Source organism: Pelodiscus sinensis, chromosome 5 (genome assembly GCF_052426305.1).
Source record: "Pelodiscus sinensis isolate ZL-2025 chromosome 5, ASM5242630v1, whole genome shotgun sequence".
NCBI classification, from domain to species: Eukaryota; Metazoa; Chordata; order Testudines; family Trionychidae; genus Pelodiscus; species Pelodiscus sinensis.
The window spans coordinates 31,489,928-31,507,132 of record NC_143056.1 but is presented as its reverse complement, the minus strand read 5'-3'; the positions used below and the strand labels follow the sequence as shown (position 1 = coordinate 31,507,132).

Genomic DNA, 17,205 nt, shown 5'->3' with positions numbered 1-17,205 from the left:
GATTCCGCTGGTTTCCATTCACATAGGCTTTTTTCCCCCTACCAGTATCACTACAGTGAACACACACGTAAAGCAAAGGGCATGTGAAGTGAGGTGTGTGCTGACAGCACGCAACATTGACTGTGAGAGCCACGTGTTCCTTCAGCATGCAATCAAAGTGCTGCTACGGTTCAATAGGCACACGACGCAAAGTCTAGGTATGCAAGTGCACTTTGCAAAACTATCCTAGCCTGGGAGACTATCTTGGTTATGACAGTCTTGTGGCCCACTAAGATAAAGGAGGGCCACTCATGTGGCCCTCTCACTAGCTTAGGTTGCCCATAATATCTGAGCTCCCGACAATCTTCAATGTATTTATCCTCATAATGACCCTGTGAGCCTCATTTAACAGATGGGGAACTTAGCAAAGGTCCCCCAGGAAGACTCTGGTGGAACAAGGAATAGAATCCCTGACTCTTGAGTCCCAGGCTAGTGCTTTGACCACTGTTTCTCTCTGGATACACAGAACTCAGGGTCGCTTCCTACTTTCAAAAATTACACAAACCTCCCCAAATGCCTTATGCCTGCAAATCGAAGGCCTGCAAATCGAAGGAAAAGACTTACATTCCTTTCCAGCTCTATAGCCCTGTCTTTCACTTTCAGCAGTTCCATTGTTGTTTCTTGATGTCCCACTTCCCACTTCTCTTTATTCTGGTGGCTAGAAACACATTTTTCTGCAGGAGATTTTAACAAGTTCTGCACACGTGGCCCATCTTCTTGGTTTTGTTTAAGAACTTCAAAATCCTTCTTTATCTATGAAATGGACAAGATACATCTGTAAAACTCACTTAAAGGTAACTGTGGAAAACTCAAATAAAATAAAACTCAATAATAATAATTAGGTCTTATGCAGAATTTTTTCTTGTGATTTCAAGGTACTTTATAAAAGATGTGGGGAGAAGAATATAATTATCCCCATTTTACAGATAGGGAAATTGAGATACAGAGGAGAAATTATAACTCAAGAAAGGAATGCACACCTCTCATTCCCAGTCAGGTGCTCTCTCCAATTAAGTAATAATAATAAAAAGGTTATACCCTAGTATAGGGATTTTCAGAAGCATTCAAAATTGGCTTAACTCTGTTCTCGTTGAAGATTATTTTTTATTTGCACTACTGTTGTATCTAAGAGTCCTAGTGCTGAACAAAAAGATGATGCCAGCCCCAAAAAGCTTACAATCTAAGCATAAGACAAGAGACAACAGCTGGTAGTAAAACTCCATGACTTCAAAAGGAAATAAGACTAAGGCAAAGCTGAGCACTCTTGAAAATCTCATCCTGGACTCCAAAAAATCAATCTGAGCATTGTTAGTACTGATATATAGAATATGACTGAAGAAGGCATTTAAGTTAAACAGGGGTTTGGTTTTTTTGGGGGGGTACCTGTTTCTCTTGAGTAAAATTGTGTTGTGCCAACCTATACAATTGTTAAACCTTAAAATGGAGTTTCCTCTTACTGTATTTAGCTCATTCTGCAACTGCTGATTCAAGTTAAGAGACTCTTCTACTTGAGCCTGTAATGATACAATCTTTTCTTCTTTAATAGCTAGTGTTGTCTTTAGTGCGGATTCACTTTTGCTTTCCAGAAGCTTGTATTTTCTGAAAGACAATGAAAACAGCATTCCAACATTTTTCACTGGAAGACATGTAACCATCTGGCTAGTGTACATTTCTCTCCCACATTAAAAATCTTATAATTACATATATTTGCCTTTTGATATACACCTGGTTTCCATCCTTACTCTATATTTTTGCATTTGGACAAAATGTAAATTGAAAGATGACTAGAGAGGAAAAAAACTGCCTATGGGAAATACCAACAGATTTTAATAGGGATAAAACCAATTCAATTCTATAGAACAAAGAAAAACTATGGAATTCAATATAGAATAACCTATTTTTTTCTACCCATACTGTAAAATTTAAAAGAGAACTATATCCCTGCTAAGAGTTTCTATAGATTGCAGGGAAACCCAATCCTACATAATTCTGCATTAAAAATATTGTTCTCTATTAAATTATATAGGACATTTCAAAAAGCCTTAAAAAAAAAAGATTTTTTTGTTGTTAAATTCTATAGGACTTGCCCATCAGAGATGTCCTGTGCCACACCTTTACACATTAGATTTATTTTCACATCTGGCTGGATCACCAATTAAATGTTAGAGGCACAGAATGCTCCACGTAACGAATAATGGTCAAGTAAGTATATTTTACCTTCCCAGCAGAGTTCAACTATAAATATAGTTAGCAGGTGGCAAAAATTGTTACCCTTTTTAAATCTAAAAATTGCCTCCCTCCTCAAGTGAAGGCAGAACTTAGGACACAAATCACCATAAGTGTTTCCAGAAGCAAGTTTCATGAAGATAAGTGAATGTAAATGGAAGCTTTGATTCTGAACCCACACTATTTTCTACACTGGTATAAGCTCCTTCATTGGAGTTACTCATGGTATAATCCACTGTGTAAAAGGTCAAAATCCTACATGCTGCCTGCTAAATTTAGAGGGGTACACAAAACAGCTATAAGCCAGATACACTGTAGTACGAAGCAATGTAATGGTTAAGTTAATGTCATCAGTACAGCACACTGGAATGGAATTCATTTCCCTTTTAAGTAGCTACTGAACACTGCTGTTATCTGCCTACATAATTTCCATTAAGGCTTGTTACAGTGTCTTAGGCTTTGTTTTCTAACAATAGAAAACACAAATGGTTTCATATTGTCTCTCTTGGCTACAGCATGAAACTGTGATTTCAATGGGGTGGATGGAGGTGGGAGGGGCTGGTGGTGGTTCCGTTACTTTTAACCCTTCAAAAATACTGTTGTAATCGTCTAAATCACCATAGCTTACAATACTCCCGCTGGAGTGCTCAGTATAAAATACTGCAGCATTTTCCTTTATGAAGAGTGTAGTCACAATAGGCTCCCATGTGTGAGATTTTTGCCATACCTCTATTCCCCTTTCCCCACATCAGTTAAAACCCCCTACTAGTAACAATTGCTTTAGTGTTGCTTGGATCTAGTCTATGACCCTGATGGGAACGGAAAAGAATAAGGACAGCCCCCATGCTTTCAGGAACAGCCCTTTTCCAACCTGCATCTGGCTGCCTTACTTCATAAATATATTCAGTCTCACAGAACTGATGTGCGGGTGAAGACATGCACATACAAAATGTCAAAATGAAGAAACAAAAGGCTGGGGTGAGCAGAGTTTAAAGAGTTATGGAGTTACACTGTAAGGAGCTCAGTTTCCTCACTTGTCATTGCCATTATCATCCTGTAGCAGCAGCTCTTTGTTCAGTCCAATCTTCTCCAGCTCTTGGCTCAGTTTGTCCATCTCACTAGACAACTGTTGTCTCTTTAATTTTTCAAGGACCAAATCCTGTAACAACACTAACATCATTAATCATCATATAGAAGACAAAGGACCAGTGATTTTAAAAACCGTGGAGAATGATAAGGGCTTTGGATGAAAACCTGACTCCATTAAAGTCAAAGAGAGTTTTCCCATTGATTTCAGCAGGGTCAGGATCTCACCCACTGTTTTTGTAGCCTGCTTCTTTTCTCAGACCCATGTATAGTAAGAGCAATTCCACTGTCTATCATTGTGAGAGGAGAGTCAGATGTTTTGTTTGAAACAGCAGTCTACTTTCAGTCTCTATTTGTAGAATAAATTACGGAGATTTTACCTTCAGATTTGGGCCTTTGTTAATTTGAATTTAATTGTTTGTGCTTCCATTAGCATCATGTTGCTAGCATATTGTAGAACTGAGACCATTTTGTTAGTGAATTTATATTGGACCAGCAGAGGGAGCTCACAGTCTTCTGAGTCTAACCGCAAGAAGAAAACAATTTTTTTATAATTACAAGTAAAAGTAATTAAAAAAAGTCTTCAGAATAGTAAAAAGCTAACTAACGAAACACAAATACATGATGCTAATGGAAGCACAAATGATTAAATTCAAAACAAGTGATGGGACATCAATTTACTAATTTCCTGTGATAATTAAATAAGATTTTCAATGTACTACTCTGTGCATTTACAGTATTGAAGGCTTTTTCTATACCTAAGTGTTGGCTAGATATGGAAATTTACTAGCTAGAGTATAGCAGTATAACTCTCAGTGTGCACACTCTACTCTGGTATTCAAGTACCTTTTTCTGGTTTTGGTTATGCTGCTTTCAAATAATTTTTAATTACACCAGAATAAAGAAGTGTCCACCCAGGGAGATATACTACTATAAATATAGCAGTATAATTACACCAATATAATTATGCCAATAAGTTTCCCTGTATACCTAAGTCCTAAGTATGTAAAAGAAAACACTGACATGTAAAGTAAACTTCTTGATTTCACTGTTAGATTCCATTTCCAAAAGCAACATCTGTTTAGTCTGCAGAAGCAAAAAGAGTGAAGGGGAATTTGATAGCAGCCTTCAACTTCCTGAAGGGAGGCTCCAAAGAGGATGTAGAAAGGCTGTTCTCAGTTGTGACAGATGGCAGAACAAGGAACAATGGTCTCAAGTTGTGGTGGGAGAGGTCCAGGTTGGATATTAGGAAAAACTATTTCACTAGGAGAGTGGTGAAGCACTAGAATGGGTTACCTAGGGAAGTTGTGGAGTCTCCATCCCTAGAGATTTTTAAGTGTCAGCTTGACAAAGCCTTGGCTGGGTTGATTTAGTTGGGATTGGTCCTGCCTAGGGCAGGGGTCTGGACTTGATGACCTTCTGAGGTCTCTTCCAGCTCTATGGTTCTATGTTTCTATGAAATGATTTTGGATGTCCAACTGGAGGTAACCTTTAAAGACTCCTGATTTTCCTGAGCACCCAGGATGCTTTTGAAAGCTTTGGCATATTATATAAACAGAGAGAGAGAGAAAGAGGGAGAGAATACTACAATGAGTGAAAACATCTCACTTAAATTAATGGGAATTTTGTCATTGACTTCCATGGAGCCAGGATTTCACCCAGTACTTATACTTCAGTGATTCAAATAAACGATTGGAAAAACAGTATTATAAAAACCACACATCCAATTTAAGCTTGCACACAAGACCCAATGCCTCTTAAATGGTTCTGCATGACCTCTGAGACAATTATATTCCAAAAGGATATGGATTATGGGTGAAAAGCATATTTTGACATTTAAGGTGCAGTTTCCTCTAACTGTTTATGTATGTTCTTCCTATTGACAATATGACTGCCACAAGTTTTCTTTTAAATTATATTTATGTATTTCTAGAATTAAATTTAAAAAACCAGAGGGGGGGGACAGCTGATTTAAGGATTTCAGATACAGTAAAATATTAGACAAAATAATTTAAATTATTTCAGGGCTTTACACTAAGGCGTGATCTATAATATCAATGGATGCTTATGCTATGTCAAAGTGAGAGTGTCTCCTGTCAACATAGCTACTGCCTCTCAGGGAAGTGGAGTACCTATACCTATGGGACAAGCAATCCTGTTGGCTCATGTAGTGTCTGCACTAAGTGCTACAGTGCTGTAAGTGCAGACAAGCCCCAAGACTACTTCCTCATCTAGATTTGTTCTTAAACCATCATGGGGAGGAGGGAGAGGGGCAGAGAACTGATAAAAATATTTTTCCCAAGAAACATTTTCTGAAACTAAGAAAATGGATGCTGAACAGGAGCTAGACTGAAAGAACTAAATATTCAAATGTTCTCTCTCCAGTGCCTCCAAGAAATGTAGCCAAATGTGTTCATATGAAATCATTTGTTTAGACCATGGAAAACTAATCGGAAGTATAGATTATAACAGCACTTAGGTCAGCGTTTCTTAAACTGTGTTTCGTGGCACACCAGTGTGCCGCAAGGCAGTTGGAGGTGTGCTGTGGAGGACAACAGAGTTCAAAATAGCTGCCCTTAAAGGGACAGGCAACCTTTTCTTTTGGTCAATAACTTTCCCCCAACTGTTGAGAGAGGTGTGTCCGGCCCCACCTCTCCGCTAACCAGTACCGGATAGAGGCAGGGTCTCCTCTGGCTGCAGAATAGCGCCTCTGTGTGGCGAGAGTGCTGCGCAGAATGAGGTCTCCTTCTGGCCATGGAAGAGTGCTTCCCTACACAATGGGAGGGTCGTATCTTTCGCAGCTGGGAGGAGACCCTGAGCCTGTCTGCTGCTGGTTGGCGGAAAGGCAGGGCAGAACATGCCTCTACCAACAGCCGTGGCAAGAGTGGTGTACCCCAACCCCCAGAGCTGTCATGGCCTGGCAGCCAGGGTCCGTAGCTTGGCATTGGGAACCACTGCCTGAAACATTTGACCATTTAACTAAATTACCTCAATATCTAAAATGTTGTCTTGAGTGTCCTTATACTTTCTATAGAAAATTCGAGGAATACTAGAAATACTTCCTTGCACCACAGTCCTCAAACCACATCTGAATTTGTCCACACAAACCCCACTAGTTTTAACAGGACTCTGTCTGGGCTGTATGCTCCCACCATATGGATACCATTATAGGAACAGGTCCTTATTAACCTTGTGCATCAGGTTTTTTTTTTTAAGGATCCACCACTGTACAATACACTATGCACAGGAAGTGTTGCCATGTGCCACTGCAGAAAAATTTTAGGACTCCATTGTAGTGAATGCAAAACTTAGCCTGAATTTAGCATAGAGTTATGGACACCAACTAAAACACTGCAGTTCTAGTATTTTATCTTGGACAGCAGCACAGCCTGTGATGTAAAATTTCAAGACTCATGTCTCCCAATTTACAGTCTGGATCAAACTGACATGAAATGGACCACTGTGTACATTACCTAGAACAAATTAAGTAAATAAGATACATGCGATGAAGGAAATGTTATTTTAATTACCTCTCTCAATGTAGCTAGTGTTCTTTTATCAATGGTAACTTGCTTTATAAGATCTTTATTGTCTTTTTCAAATTCTTTCATCTTATTAGATGAGTCTCTGAATCGAGCAATTTCTTTTTCAAGTGTTCTGTTTTCCTTCTCCAAAGCTGCCAGCTTTACTGTATTATCATCCAAAATAGAATCTTTCAACTCCACCTGCTGCCAAAGCCGTTTTGTTTCCTTTTCCAGCATTTTTTTATCTTTCTCCAGTTGGGACACCTCCTGCTCCAGTACTTTGTTCTCCTTTTCTAACCTCTCCTGCTGTTTGCTGGAAATCTTCAGCTCTTCAAGTTTTCTCTGGAGGACCTGATTTTCACTTTCCATTTCCTGTAGCTCTTTCTCTAGCTCTTGGTTTTTTTTGCTGCTGCTTTCTAGAATCTGCTGAAGCCTCTGATTCTCAGAGTTCACACTCTGATAGCTCAGCTCCAGCCTTTCCGACTTCTTGCCCAGTGTTTTTAACATCTCCACATTTTTCCTTAGCTCTTCTTTCTCCCTCCCCAGCTCTTTGTTTTCTGCCTCTATCTGAACCATTTTTGTGTTGGTAAATCTCATAGTCTCTACCATCCTCCTGAGCTCCAAGTTCTCTTCATCCAGTTGCTTATTGTCCCTCTGCAGGTCCTCTAGCCGGATGGAAACATTCTGAAACGTGTCCAGGGACTTCCTCAACTTCCTGTTCTCCACCTCCAGATCCCCATTTTCCTGCTCTAGAGCCTCAACTTTCTCTGTCACAATTTTCATGGCTGCTGCCTTCTTTGTAAGCTGTTCGTTCTCCCTCTCTAGCCGGTGGAGCTCTTTTTCCATTTCCTCCACTCTTTCTACCTTTTCTTTAACCTGTTCAAAATCTTTGTGCAATTGTTTTTTCTCAAACTCCAGCTTGCTGAGCCTGCTACTAGTCTCTGTAACTGTTTCATGAAGCATCTTGTTCTCCTTTTCAATGTCTTTTACTCGGGCCTCACTACTAACTTGAGCCCTCTGTCTCAAGGACAAAACCACTTGGTTGAGGTGGTCGTTCTCTTGTTTGAGATCCTTTATCTACATTAAAAATAAAACAAGGTTACCAGGCAGGCTGAAGAGAGTTGTCTATAATAGAGTAGATGGTGCCTGAGGTATTGATAGAATGTTTTTTAGAGTGATACAGAGTCTGGTAATTTACCCTTGAAACAGTCAGAACTCTGTATTGACAAAATAATGCCTATTTAATGCAACAAATTCTTCAACAGTTTAGTCATTGGCATCCCTGACTGAAACCCTTCCCACCAATCCAAACTAAGAAATCGGCTTCTTGAAGAAAATTTGGCTTTATCCAGCCCTTTTAATACTACACACAAGGTATCTGAAGGTACTAATGAGTTAAACATTATGCTTTATTCCTTTCACAATCTTGAACTATGCAGGTCCAGGTCAGTGCATGGGTTGGGAGGTCTCCATGGAACAGCTTGGACATGATTATTTCTTATAAGCCACTCCTGTCTCTGGGTCAGATTGAACCAGTGCCCTAACACAGTGCTCAGGTGCACTGTTTCCTCTTTCTAGGTTCTTATTCCCCACTCATCACTGTGATAATGCAACGCCCATGTGCCCTATTTCTGATCAGATGTAAAATTAACATGCTGTACACTAGTACTTGCTAAAGAGTTCATTAAAGAAATATTCTTTGGAAGACAAGACATCATGATTTCTTGAACAAATTGAGAATTATGTTGGACCAAATATTCAAACTCTTAGGCAAATTTTTACCTAATTCTTACTCAGGCAGAAGGCAAATGGATTAAGCCTGAGGGAAGGACATCAGGTCCTTTCTGCCTACCCTACATACAGTTTTCTTCACTTCCTGTCCTAAATATAAAACATCTAATTCTGGTCATATCATGAGGCGCTCCGGTGTGTTCTTACACACAGTGGCATCTCAGCTGTATTTCAGAGGGGAGTTTTCCCTGAGAATAAATCTGTAAAGCACTTGAAAAGCCTTCAGGATGAAAGGCACTCTACAAATGCAGGGCTTATTTTTATTATTTAACCCCACTCCTCGTCACACAAATCAATTTAATAAATTTTAAAAGCAAGCAGACCACCCATCAATGACCTACATGTCTATTCCCTTTACTAAATCACTAAGTATGAATGATACCTTGTAATCTTATAAAATAGTGGTATTTACTCGAGTTGCATCACTGCAGTAGAGGCTGGAGGGCATTTAAAATATTCTCAGCAATTTTTTTTTTTACTTAGATCAAGGAAACTACCATGACACACAGCAGGTATCTATCCACTCTTTGCAGCAATATGGGATTTTAGCTGTACATCCTAATCTGTCTAGTCAAGCCTTTTTGAAGGGCAGGAAAGAACCAATCTTATAAACAACTTGAAGGCTCTCAAAGAGCAATAGGATGAGCAGCAGATACCTTCATATGTAGTTATTTTTGCTCAAAGCCATCTTTACTTATATTTGAACAAGTGTTCTGCATGCAATATGCTGCTGTCTCTTACCAAGCCCCTTCAGCTATTAAGACCTTCTAAATGGCCATAGTAAAAGGGCCACAGCTGAGCATAAGTTTCTGGATCATATTTGTGGTCTGTACCTGTCTGTCTTTGTCGGCTTTTACAGTCTCCATAACACCCTGTAACTGTTCTTTCTCTTTCATCAGCTCCTCGCTGAAAGTCTCCAAGTCTTGGTTGCTTTGTTTCTCTTTTTCAATCTGATTTTGCAACTTCTCGATCTGCATGGAGAAAGCACCACAAAATGCATCAGACAACAAACTGAACCATGACTATTTTTATTTTAGGGCATTTTGAAAAGCAGAGATTAAACAAATTACCAAAATGATATCCATTTCTGAAGGGCTATTTCAAACCAACAAGACTGAGAAGACTAATCCTTCCCTTCTAAACATTGCCAACATCTGTCTGACCAACTACACAAATTTAGATCAGAATTTTCAGAAATCCAAAAGTTAGCCAGGGGCTGGAGTGAAATCCTGGCCCTATTTAAGTTAATGGTAAAACTCTCATTGATTTCAATGGGACCAGATTTTATGTCTGGTAACTCAAGTTGGACACCCAAAATGGAGGCTTATGCCCAAATAAATCTGTTAGTCTTTAAAGGGGCCATAGGACTCCGCATTGTTTTTACAAAATGAGAACACACCTCTAAAAATGTGGCTGCTAGTTCTTTGGTATCTCCACTTATGCCAATATTTAGCCCTTACTGCCCTTAATTCTTATGTTCAATATAATAGTCTCCTTACCTCCCTATTTGCATTAACTATCCAACAAATCTGAGGGAACTTTGATTTGGTTTATTGTTATTCTTTACATTACTTCTTCCTCCATTAAAATCTCTTCTATCATCACCCCTTTTCTACATTCACTATACTGACACCCAGGCCATTTGTGTAGAAGTTGTTAATATCTGTGTTGCTGCTGCATTAAGAAAAACCATCCCATTTTACCAGGGAGCTGACAGGATTGCCAGGCCCCTGGGCAATGCGGGGAAAGGAGGGCCATCTCCCTGCTTTTGAAAGGGGCAGGTCCTTGAGTGGAAGGGCTGAAGCTGGGACAGACAGCCCCCGTGCCATCCAGACAGTGTGGTGCCCCCCGCCGGCCCTCAGATCCAGCTAAAGAGTGTGACACGAGGCACTGGAGTGTGCCACACGGCGCTCCCGCAGCAATTCTAAAAGGGCTGGAGCTCCAGCTACTGCTGCCCTGTGCCCTTCTCACATACCCACGTCAGCAGGCCTAGACTCTACAAATATCCACTGTCCATTCTCGGAATTGCAGTTTTGCCAACATCAGGAATCTCAGCATTATAGGGTTCTACACAGCATGTGTGGGAAGATACATTTTGTTTAAAAAACAAACAAACCAACAAGTCTATTTCTTAGTGTCTACAGATCCTGTACCAGTGACACTCTAGCTGAGCAGGCAAATGACTGTGCAGAAACTTCTTCTCTAATCCCCTTGAATAGTTAACAGACCCACTAGCAATATGATCTGACAGTGATATTCGATCAACACCTGCAGACTAGGTTAGCTCCCATTACAACCTAGGTCCCTGTTCCAAACTGATGTGTCATTAGCAATGAATTTTAGTTCTGTTTCATGAATCTCAGCTGTTCTTGGTCACAACACTTTAAACCCATTGGCATTTTTGATCGTCTGCCTCATGGCCAAAAAATCCACCCCACCCTTGCATTGGCATTCTCTATTATAGGGTAATACAACTTATTTAGGCACGGGGATCAAACCTAGGCTTGGTAACATTCTTCCGCTGCTAAAGCAGGAGAAAAATCGGATTACTGCTGAGCCCACAAGGGTCGGTACCAATATAAGGAAAATGGGAAAGCGATCAGGAATAGTCAACATGGATTCACAAAGGGCAAATTGTGCCTAACCAATCTGATTAGCTTCTACAATGAGGTAACTGGCTCTGTGGATATGGGAAAGTCAGTGGATGTGATATACCTTGACTTTAGCAAAGCTTTTGATACAGACTTCCACAATATTCTTGCCAGCAAGTTAAGGGAATATGGATTGGATAAATGGACTGTAAGATGGATAGAGAGCTGGCTAGACTGTTGGGCCCAACGGGTAGTGATCAACAGCTCGATGTCAGGATGGCGGTCAGTTTCTAGCGGAGTGCCCCAAAGATCTGTTCTTGGTTTTGTTCAACATCTTTATTAATGACCTGGATGAGGAGATGGATTGCACCCTCAGCAAGTTTGCAGATGACACTAAGCTAGGGGGAAGAGGTAGATACGCTGGAGGGCAGGGATAGGTTACAGAGTGACCTCGACAGATTAGAGGATTGGGCCAAAAGAAATCTGATGAGGTTCAACAAGGACAAGTGTAGAGTCCTGCACTTGGGATGGAAGAATCCCAAGCATTGTACAGGCTGGGGACTGAATGGCTAAGTAAAAGTTCTGTGAAAAAGGACCTTGGGATTACAGTGAATGAGTCAACAGTGTACCCTTGTAGCCAAGAAGGCTAATGGCATATTAGGGTGCATTAGAAGGAGCATTGCCAGCAGATCCAGAGAAGTGAATATTCCCCTTTATTTGGATCTGGTGAGGCCACATCTGGAGTATTGTGTCCAGTTCTGGGCCCCCCACTATAGAAAGGATGTGGATGCACTGGAGAGGATCCCGGGAGAGCAACCAAAATGATTAGGGGGCTGGAGCATATGACCTATGAGGAGAGACTGAGGGATTTGGGTTTGTTTAGTCTGCAGAAGAGAAGAGTGAGGGGGGATTTGATAGCAGCTTTCAACTTCTTGAAGGGAGGTTCAAAAGAGGCTGGAGAAAGGCTGTTCACAGTAGTGACCGATTGCATAACGAGGAGCAATGGTCTCAAGTCACAGTGGGAGAGGTCTAGGTTGGATATTAGGAAAAACTATTTCACTAGGAGGGTGGTGAAGCACTGGAATCCGTTACCTAGGGAGGTGGTGGAATCTCCATCGTTAGAGGTTTTTACATCTCGGCTTGACAAAGCCCTGGCTAGGTTGATTTACTTGGGATTGGTCCTGCTTTGGGCAGGGGGGGCTGGACTTGATGACCTCCTGAGGACTCTTCCAGCCCTAGGATTCTATAATAACGCCACAGCTTGGGGCACCCAAATACACTTGTGTGTAGTAAGACAAAGTTGATTGCAACTGTTCAAATGACTCAAGTTGCTGGGCACCAGAGATATCTGTTGGGAAACTTTCGCCCTTAGAGTTCAAGTTCTGAATATTTTAATTAGAGAATTTAGCTAGAATGACTGTCACAAATGGGCCCATGAGGAAGTGGAGCGGGAGTAGGGGAGATACATTTTTGCAGACTATGTGTTTTGTCCAGACTAGGACTCTGTGAAGTGGACTTTGTTCTCTCACATTGGTAAAAGCACCCCTCAAAGTGTTCCCTGGAATGAGGGGGTACCAATCCTCTCTTACTGGCATAGAGGCAGATACTGTGCTAATCATAACCTGCCAGTCTACATTTAGACTATTTTCTCCAACACAGCAAACGGGCTCTCCCATTTAGGGCTTCCTAACAGTCCGGCACACCTTTAAACAGTAAGATGAGCAAAGAACAGAGCCCAACATGTTTCGGGGCTGAAGTGTTTTATAAGCTTGTATCAGCAACACAAAATACACTGGTTACAGCAGAAGAGAGAAATGGGGGGAGGGCCCCATAACGTGTTCCGTGTGTGTGGAGGGGTGAGGAGAACTAAGTCCCTTACACAGGACTTCTCCAAATGCAAAAAAACACCTGCCACCATTTCCCTACTGGCAATGGGTTCTGTTAACTGGCAGAATGCCTGCTGAAGCCAGACAACAGCATAGCAGGTGGCTGTGGCAGCGCTGCGCTGGCACATGAGCTAGAAGTATTAACAGTTGACAAGGGAGTGTAGCAAAAAATGTGAGTAGCAGCACATTCATTACCAGGAATGAACAGAGCCCATGGCTTTGAGACGGGTAGACACAGCAGAACCTTGTGATAGCCAGAAAAGGCGGAGAGGTAAAAAAAGAATCACGAATAGCAGAGGATGTTTCTTTAAAAATATACAGGCAGTCCCCGGGTTACATACAAGATAGGGACTGTAGGTTTGTTCTTAAGTCGGAACTGGTACATACTGTAGGGGAAACTCTAGCCAAACATTTCTCCAGAGTTCAGTTTTATTCTCCCACACCTCACTTCCCTCAGTCCTTTATTCTCAAGACCCTCCTTCCAGCCGACAGCAGGGGGTGTTGGAGCTGCCCAGGGGCGTCCACGGGGCCAATGGATCCAAAGCTGGCGGGGCGGGGTGCCTCCCCCACTGTCGCCGCCTCCCACGGTGTGGGGGGCGCTTCCCCTGCAGCGCTCGGGGCAGCGCCAGCTGAACAGCCTTTCAGGCGGCGCGTCTCGGCGGTCCCGCCACCTGCGTCCTCCGCGGCGAGAAAAGCCGCTCTGCGTCTCCCTGGTCTGCTGGGGGGGAAGCGCTAGCTCCGCGTCTCCCTGGTCTGCTGGGGGGACGCGCCCCCCATGCCGGAAGTGGCAACAGTGGGGGAGGCACCCCGCATCTCGGCGGTCTGCTGGGGGGGAGGGGCACAGCTAGTGCGGGGTTGCCTCACCCCGTTCGTAAGTAGGGATCCGACGTAAGTCGGATTGACGTACCCAGGGACTGCTTGTATTGGGCTGAACTCACCTCTTGTGCAACTTCACTGTTGTGAATGGACTAACACAAAGGAAGAGTGTATCCCATTGTTTTCTCCTTTGTAACAGGAGAAGCTGAGGAAATACTTGTCATAGGAACAGGCAGTGGAACAAGAGCACTGAGACAGAACAACACCATAGAGTGCACATGCAAGGTCGAGAAAGACTATAATTATCTAGGCAAGCAAAAAACGAGATGAGAGCTTCACGCACAACATGCATGAGCTCTCCAGCGTTGGCATTCTCACCCAAGCATCACTCAGGCCAGCAGCAAGTTACAGAGTGTGAGGATACATCTACACAGCAGGGCTAAATGCAAATTAAGCTATGCAACTTCAGCTACATCAATTGTGTAGCTTAAGTTGAAATACCTTATTTTGGCTTTTGGCGCTGTCTACACAACAGAAAGTACTTCCCTTAGTCCACATAAAATGAGGGTTACAGGAGTTGGAGTAAGAAGTCCTCCAACTTGACATTATTTTGATAACAACTTGATATCAGTTATTCCAAAATAATGCTGCTGTGTAGACGTACCCAAAGAGGCCTGGTTCTAGCACATTAGAAACAGCAGAATCAGCTCCCAAATAGCTAAGCCAGCATGAATCTAGTGAGAGTTACCTTCTTGCTAAGTTGCTGATTCTCCTTTTCCAGTTCTACAAACTTTAGGCTGGTCTCTTCTGTGGTCAGAGAGAGATCTCTGAGCTCTTGGATGGTGTTTTGAAGACTCTGATTGTCCTTTTCTAGCTTCAGAATGCGACTCGATGCACACTCGTTTAGCTCAAACACAAAGGACTTTCTAGCTGTAGAAATATGAGAATAAGAATGGCAGAGTTTAAGACACAGATAATTAGGGACAAACCCTTAGCACTTCAGCTGATCTTTGGTGGCAGAGTAGTCCATAGGTAAAAACACCTACATTGAATACTTCCATAAATAATAGTTACATCCCTTCATGAACAGGAAAGTGTCTAAAGACATGAGATCTCAAAAGTAGCTTTATTTTCATAGTCTTATATCTAAGAGTCAAGTTAGCTATTAAGTTGAATGGTTAAACTAAAAAAAATTGGTTGGGATAGAATTTTGCTGAGATAGAAGTTATAAAAAAATTAACATCTGAAACTAGGAAAAAAGCCATTTTCAATCTTTTATACCATGAAGTTACAGCTGTCAGTTAAAACTTTTACATCAATTAACCACAGAAATTGCTCATGTGGATGAGTACCAATGCTCTGGTTTACCCAGCTGGTTCTGCAGGCACCCACTAAAGCAGGGTGTATATTTTAAGGCTGGATACACATTCACTAAGGGTACGTCTAGACTACATGCCTCTGTCGCCAGAGGCATGTAGATTAGGCTACCAGACATAGGAAAATGAAGCGGCGATTTAAATAATCGCTGCTTCATTTAAATGTACATGGCTGCTGCGCTGAGCCGACAAACAGCTAATCAGCTGTTTGTCGGCTCAGCGCAGCAGCCATGTACATTTAAATGAAGCAGCGATTATTTAAATCGCCGCTTCATTTTCCTATGTCTGGTAGCCTAATCTACATGCCTCTGGCGACAGAGGCATGTAGTCTAGACGTACCCTAAGAATCAATCACAAAGAAGTCTCTATGGATGTAAGCTTTGCCACTGACTTCTAAAGAGCCAGGATTCACTCCAGGTGGTAAGAGTTCACAAGTTTTATCACATTTAATCTGACTTTTCCCAATATCAATGTCTCTATTGCAAATTTACCTTTTCACAATGTTTGATTTTAGTAACAGGACTGGAGTAACTAAAAATCCACTTCCTGTTTCAAATGTAACAAATCTATTGTCTGCATACAAATCATATGTTAAATATGAAAGTGACATTAACTCTTGGTTCAAGTTTTAGGTAAAAACACTCAACCCTATAGGGGGAAAGAAAAAATTCAGTGCTGCTACCACCCCTGAAACAGCACTTCCAACTGATAAACTCCTAGGAGAGTGAATGGTTTATGTTCTTATGTTAACATTCATGCTCTCTATGAGCAATAAAATAGTGAGTTTTGGTTGCATCAGTGTTTAATGCTTATACCAATTCTATTCTGAAATAAAAATTTTACCAGTGACTTCGTTGGTTTTCAAGCTTATTGCTACACAATCAGGCCTGCTGATGGGAGTGTGGGGAGGGAAGGGGGCAGTTACACTGGGACGTGGTGTTTCAAAGGGACCCAAAGCTACTGGCTGCTGCCACTGCTACTGTGGCTGAAATCATAGGTGCTCCATGTGGCTCTGAGTGCTGAAAGGTGTGGGAGGTTGGAGGGGAGGAAGGAAAGCACTGCGCTCCAGACACTGACGACTCTTGGCCCCACCTCTTTGCCTGATGCTCCGCCCCTTCCAGGGCACAAAGCCCCCCCTCCCCTCACTTTGCCCGTGGCTCTGTTGTACCCAATGATTTCTGTATCAACTGTGCTCAGTTTATAAGTTAAAAAAACATTTTTCTATGTGCTACCCTTCCAAACTCAACTTGAAATCTAAGGGTGAATCTATACAGCACCCTAAACTTGAAATAGCTTATCTTGAAATTTGGCGCAGCTACACAACACCAAAATTTTGAAATAACACTATTTTGAGCCATCCGTTATTCCTCGTGCAACAAAGTTTAATGGGATGGCAAAATAGCACACCCGTTATTTTGAAAAATATTTTGAAATAACGGGCGGCCTGTATAGACACAGGGTACCTATTTCGGGATATCTCCGGTACCCCAAAATAGCCGTGCAGTGTAGACATGGACTAAGAGTCAAGCTGAGTTCTTTCCTGGTCATTCATCACCACTAAACAAAATAAAAGTTCTGAAGAACAGACTGTGCTCTCAGTTACATCTGCTCAACTCAGTTGTCCTCAGTGGTAAACTAACTGAAACTTCATAAGTGGAGATGGCTGAAAAATAGGAAACTGTTTTGGAAAAACTTTTGAAAATTTTAAGTTGTTTTCATTTCACGGGTCAAAAAACGAAATCACTTTTTGTTTATAATAAAAATTGATTTTTAGTCAGACTTTCAAACTCCCCCCCTTTTTTTGCCACCGGGTACAGTAAAATAAATGATGTCATTGACTCCTCTCCACTTTTCTTTTGCAACTCTAGAG

At 41.7% G+C, this 17,205-nt stretch overlaps 1 protein-coding gene across 5 annotated transcripts in view; it reads right to left on the bottom strand.

The window, feature by feature from the left end:
- CCDC88C (coiled-coil and HOOK domain protein 88C) overlaps window positions 1-17,205 on the bottom strand; it is a 141,332-nt gene that overhangs the window by 33,246 nt on the left and 90,881 nt on the right. For all 5 annotated transcript variants that reach the window (XM_075926709.2, XM_075926710.2, XM_075926711.2 and 2 more), the window contains 6 exons: window positions 14,708-14,889; window positions 9,500-9,637; window positions 6,882-7,952; window positions 3,300-3,424; window positions 1,497-1,638; window positions 604-792 (listed from right to left, as the gene is read on the bottom strand). In XM_075926709.2, the coding sequence (XP_075782824.2) occupies window positions 604-792; window positions 1,497-1,638; window positions 3,300-3,424; window positions 6,882-7,952; window positions 9,500-9,637; window positions 14,708-14,889 (1,847 nt within the window). The remainder of the gene's footprint in view (window positions 1-603; window positions 793-1,496; window positions 1,639-3,299; window positions 3,425-6,881; window positions 7,953-9,499; window positions 9,638-14,707; window positions 14,890-17,205) is intronic.